This window comes from Marmota marmota, unplaced genomic scaffold (assembly GCF_001458135.2).
Source record: "Marmota marmota marmota unplaced genomic scaffold, marMar, whole genome shotgun sequence".
Lineage (NCBI taxonomy): Eukaryota > Metazoa > Chordata > Mammalia > Rodentia > Sciuridae > Marmota > Marmota marmota.
In genome coordinates, this window is record NW_025999961.1 from 6,529,260 (window position 1) to 6,535,298 (window position 6,039).

The 6,039-nt window shown below is 38.1% G+C and overlaps 1 protein-coding gene across 15 annotated transcripts in view; it reads right to left on the minus strand.

The window, feature by feature from the left end:
• Positions 1–323: 323 nt before the first annotated feature.
• Pdzd2 (PDZ domain containing 2) overlaps positions 324–6,039 on the minus strand; it is a 365,551-nt gene continuing 359,835 nt past the window's right edge. For all 15 annotated transcript variants that reach the window (XM_048802942.1, XM_048802941.1, XM_048802940.1 and 12 more), the window contains one exon: positions 324–3,136. In XM_048802942.1, coding sequence (XP_048658899.1) covers positions 2,973–3,136 — 164 coding nt within the window. In that variant the 3' untranslated portion in view covers positions 324–2,972. The remainder of the gene's footprint in view (positions 3,137–6,039) is intronic.

Below are 6,039 nucleotides of genomic sequence, written 5' to 3' on the forward strand. Positions count from 1 at the left end.
CCATGGGGTCTGGTCTGAAAAGAGAAGGAAGTAAGAAAGGATAGGATTCTGATGGGGAGAAAACAGACAGTTGTCAGGGGAGTAAAGGCCTTGTTGTAATTGAAGCCAGGAGATGACCAGAGCCAGGAGGTTGTGGTAATGTTTAAGATTTTAAAGGCAGAGTGGTTTTAGATTCTGCCAAAGCTCTGATTGTAACCATGAAAAATAATGGCTAACTTCAGTTATCTTGCCTTTGTACCTCTCACCTATTTAGGTTATAGCAGACATTGTTTATCTTGATATTACTCTGTAAATATAGAACAGTTGGGGAAAAAAAGGCCAAGTAGTAAGCAGAGTGTTTATTTTTTTAAAATTACTTAAAAAAGTTGTTTACAGAGATGTGGATTTACATAACTTGGCAACAACATTTAAAAATGTACAGGCTATTTCATATTATTGCACTTACTCTTTAATATATAAGGCATTTTATTTTACATAAATAAAGGATAATGTATAATATACAACAAGTGTGGTGCCAATTATAGTCAAACCATACAATTCAATGAGATGCATGTGGGAGGGTGGAAATGAAACCCAACCTCCTCAGCTTTCACGGTATATTCTTGCAACTACGATTTACATGTTATGACACATTTACCCTCATAGCTTACTGTGAATGACTGACCAGTTTAAAAAAAACAAACGAGTTTTAGTAGGACAATACTATAGTGTTCACTTCAGGAAGCGTGGGAGCTTATTAGACTAATTAGAAACACTAGTCATGCCTTGAACACTGAAGACAAATAAATAGCTTTCTATCTCTCAGGATCAAAATTCAGCTTTTGCTTCTTCCCTTAAATTCCTACTGTTGGTCAGGGAATCCTTCTGGCACGATGGAATAGAAATAGCTGATGACTTGGTATGAGAAGCCAGAGGTCCACCCTTGTAATGCCATTGCTCTAGAAAGTTCTGTCTGTTCACATAGAAGTGTGCATTTCTTTACTATTAGAGTTTTATGATGGATTCTACATTTCTTAAAGGCAAAGCTGTAAAAGTAGAGGCAAAAAATGGTTTTCAGTATTGACTTCAAGTAGTCTCTTAATTTTTAGGCAAGAAGTAGAAACCATGAAATTGACCCCGAGACTTCAAAAATAATCTAGCATGCACCTTGCACTGACTTCCTATAATATCCTACCTGTAACTGTAATGAAAATTAGAATCTAAGCTTAATCAATCAGGTTTTTCTAGCTAACTGCTGCACTATATTTTCCTTTGCATAACCTGTTGAAAAATGAGAAATCTGGGCTCAGACAAGCCAGGTATTTTACTCCCATCTGAGGGACCTCACTGGGCCAACTTCACAGATCTTTAGCAGAATTGGTCCTCAGAAAAATGATGTATATAGATGACAGCTCAAGTATCTCCATGATCTGGGACTTATAGCCCTTTACCTGGCTGTAGGTTATTTTTTTAAATCACCAACATAAAATCTTAGAATCATGCATGCAGGTATGACAAATACAATCTCCACCCGTATTTCCAGGACTCAGTGGGCTGGCTTCTTACCACCCGAGGATTTAAGTTGTAAATACTACATACTCCTTCACCTTGACAGTGACTCACCCTGTTTTTCCATTTTCTTCCTCGTTCTTACATTTTGGTAAACAAAGCTGATGAGGCTTTGGAATTTAGGAAAATAAGGTATAGTGCAAGGGGAGAAAAGCCAACTTTGTCACAGGGGAATGGCACATGGGATAAGAATGGGTACTTTGAAGAAGCTTATGGCAGCTGGGGGGTGTTCACAAGCAGCATGAGTCACATTCTTCTGGAAGAAAATACTTTTAGCAAAAGGAAGAATTTGCAAAACAGGAATACACAGCAACAACTTCAGTCATTATAGAGTTTTGTTATACCAGGTCAAGAAATCCATTAACTAGAAACATCACATTTCTTAAGTGCTGGGAAAGCAGAGAAAAACCAACCCAAAGTTTTTCTCAAAAGGATTAATATATGCTGCTCAATTTGGATTTGTAAATAGAATACCTTTGCTTATAAATCTAAGGACACTAAAAAGATACTTCTAAAAATTTACTTGAAATGAGTGGTTGGAGTGCATGAAATATAGAAGTGGAAACCCATGGCTGATAGTTTTGTCTGCTTTGTGTTGTCCAGTCTTGAATTTAAGCACTTATCCAAGACAGGTTTGAAAACCAGATGCAAGGTGCTTTCAGATCTGCAACTCCCTGCTCCTTGTAGGCAGTGAAGCTCACGGCTGTTTAGTGCAGTTTTTGGAACTGTTATACTGTAAAGCAGCCTTTGACTTAACCTTGGAGAACTAGAAGGTGATCATTACTTCATAGTCAGTGACCCATTGAATTGAACTCTGCACCCATATATTGTACATTACACTAGTTAAAAAATATTACTTTCTTTATTTTGCCTTTTCATTATTTAGATAATTCCTGAGCTCAGCCTAATGATTAGGTCATAATTTCATTTTTTTTTTCTAAGCCTTATTTTCTTTTCAGGATAACATATATAGACTTACAGCTCTTCCTTCCATTGACTGTGCCTAAAAGCATGTCACTTACTTAAAAAATTATATAAAACTAGTCTTTTTAGCTGTGACATTTGTGTTACCCATCCGGTCTCTTTGCACCAGGACTGTATGTTGGGAGAGGTGGCAGGAGGGAAGTGAAGGTGTAGCTAGGTGTTTCAGATGAAGAAGAGCATGTCACCTCTTGTGTCCTCAATGCAAACATAAAAGGAGGGCATAGGCACTAGAACCAAACGACCCCTGCAGGCTTCCAGAGTTCAACTTCATTGCTGCTGCAACACAACAGGTCAGGCTTCGTGGAAAAGCAAAAAAATTGGAGATTTTTATAGTTTTCGTCTATACTATTTGTCGTTTCAAGAACCTGTCATTTAAAAGAAGTCATTCTGATTTGCTAAAATGAGGAAAGAACTGAGAAAACAAAGAGTCATGTTGAAATTCATGAATTCCGATGCTTTCTAATTACTAACTGCACCGGTCCTTCTGGAACAGACTTCATAATATTCCAGGCATCAAAGTGCATGAGCCCAACCAGGGGCTTCCCATTAATAGCGAGAATTTCATCTCCAGCTTCTATTGTTCCAGCTTGTTCTGCTGCACCACCTGTCAGAACAAATGCAGAATGAGGGTTTGGAAATTTCATAGCTTTCCAAAATTTCTAAAATTTAAATGAGGAGAAGCTCTAAATGATATATGCCTATATTCTTAAAATAGGGAACTATTTCTTAGGATACAAAACACAAATACCAATAAAAAATCAGTTGGATTACATTAAAAAAAAATCAGTTTTCTCACCCCCCCCCCACCACCAAAATACAAGACAAAAATAAGCGACTGACAAGGGGGTGAGAATTTAAATGTATTCAACAAAGGGTTAGTATCCATTACTAGATGAAGAACTACAAACCAATAAAACAATACAAAATGAAAAAAAGTTAGGCAAAGGAAATCAGTAGTTAAATAGCCAGTGAATTCAGGGAAATAGGCTCAACTTCCAATTGTTAACAGATATTGGCTGAAACATTCAAGTTCTGAGAAGCAGGAATCATCTGCTCACCAGTGACTGGAAGCTACTTAATTGATTCTCTGCAAACAAATATTTCTTCATTACAGCTTTTTGTAGGTTATAGCAAATTCATGAGCTTTGAAAAAAAGTTTTAAGCTTTCTCCACCTACTTTCTTGCACATATACATCGAAAACAAACATCACATTGAAGAAAAAATGCACATTGGCTGGAATCATTTTATCATGACAAAATGACATCAAAAAATTCCAAAGTATGAAAGTAAAAATTCATTTTCTTAGAAATCTTAATTAGATCTCAAAAGACTGAGTAGATGTATGTATTTCATTGTGACGATCTGAAAGTCATTAAATATTTATACATAAAGGTTTTTTTTTTTTTTTTTTTTTAAACCAAATTTGATAAAAATACAGCCTGGAAGAAAGTAAGTCCAAATCTAGTCCACCCAAGGACAGAAGTATTTTCTATGGGAATGATAGAGGCAGATATCATAGAAGAGTCTAGGCCTCACATCAGCTCCATAGTGGAACAAAAAGAAGGAGCTGGTTGCAGTCACTGCTTTTTTATAAATTCCTGGAGGAACCAGAGCACTGTTGTTTGGCATAACCAGTTATAGTTATGTTAGTACATCCAATATTCCTGTTCTAGAATATTAACTGAAGGCCTCAAGAAGGTCATATGAAAACAAGTGATTTGGAGTCTTCACCTGGGTCTAAGACGTGGAGTGTTCCAAACAACCAAAGCAGAAGCCTATGTTAGTGGGATGCACACCTACGGGGCACACCTACATGGACTACAGCTGCGTTGTGGTCTCCAGTCTGTGTCTATGGGCAAGTTACAAATTCCTCTAAACAAGTTTCTCATCTGCAAAATATGGTTTCAGTAATATCTGCCCTGTTATCTTACTAGGTTGGTGAAAGGATTGAATAAGATGAACTACATGAAAATCCTTCAGGAAACATTCCATACTGTGCAAACCAAAGGTGATACCAGCTTTTGGACTTTAAAGGAGTGAGAAATAAACTTCTCTTTGGTTTATACCTCTGCTATTTTAAGGTTGATATTTCATGAGGCCAAACAAATCCTGATTGAGCAGGATAGGTCTCTCTCCTCATTTACTGAGTTTTAAAAAACATCCTTTGGGAATCTGGCTTTTATGCTATTTCTCCAAATCATCTTCCATAGGTTTATTTTAACACTTTCTTAGGTTTTTGCTGTTGTTATTATGAATTGGTATTAAACCGAGCAGAATCTGCATTTGGCTTTTTTTACCCAGTTTATGCTATTTTTGAGCTGGTCTTGGTTAGTGTACAAAGATCTAATGTATTTCTTAAGTTGCCATATTGCTTTCCTTTTTTATGTTGCCATATTGCTTTCCTTTTTTATGAATTTATGTTGTCTTCTGTTCTGTTACAGAATGGTAAGCCATTTTATGGCTTCATATTAGTAAGTCCTACCACATTCCCCCCAAGAGATGACCCAATAAGTGGTTCCACTGGAAGTAACGAGGGCTTTCTTTTCTCTGCATTCTTGACAACATACGAGATTTGTTATTTTTGGCCAACCTGACATTAAAAACGATTCCTGATAGTTGTCATAATTTTCATCCCACAATTAATTTAAGTTTGCCCTTCTGTGTTTCTTGGCCATTTAGGTTTTTTTGACATTTGTTAATTTTCTATGCTTCCTTGTAACCGGAATTTTTAATTTTTAGTGTGCCTGGGATTGAACTCTGTGTCTCTGGTATGCTTGGCAAGCATTGTACCACTGAGGTACATCCCTGTAAAATTTTTTTCTTTTAATTTTGAGACAGGGTCCTGCTCAGCTGCCCAGACTGGCTTCGGTTTTGCAGCTCTCCTGCCTCATCCTCTCAGCAGCTGGGAATACAGGCATGTGCCGCTGGACCCAGTCTAGTTGTGTTTTTTCCCCCTTCTTTTTCTTTCCTTTCTTTCTCCTTTTCTTTTTTTGCAGTTACTGAACCCAGGGCGTTGTACAGACTAGATAAGCACTCTCGTGCTGAGCTATTCCTCTAGTCCTTTTAAAGAAATTTCATTTTGAAACAGGAAAGTTGTCAAGCTAGCTGGAACTGGAGATCCTGATGCCTTAGCCCCTCAAGTAGCTGGGATTCAGGTGTGCACCACTGCACCAGATGTTTTGTATTTTTCTTGAATTATAGTTTTTTATTCAGTAACCTTTTGTTGAGAGCCACAGCCGAAGGGGCCCCAGCAAACTTCCAGCTGCCAGCAAACTTCCAGCTGCCAGCTTATGATTGGCTCACAGCGGCCCCAGCAACATCTAGCTGATTGGCTCCTCTGCGGTGATGCTCATTGGGCTGTTTCCCTGCCCTTTCAGACCACGGAGCTGCTCATTGGGGGACTTTTTTGGCTCCGCCCACGTGACCCAGCCAATCGGCCTCAAGAGCAGGAGGATTGTGGGAGGTGGGGAGAAGCTTGTGTGGGAGAGAGAGGCTTGTGAAAAGCC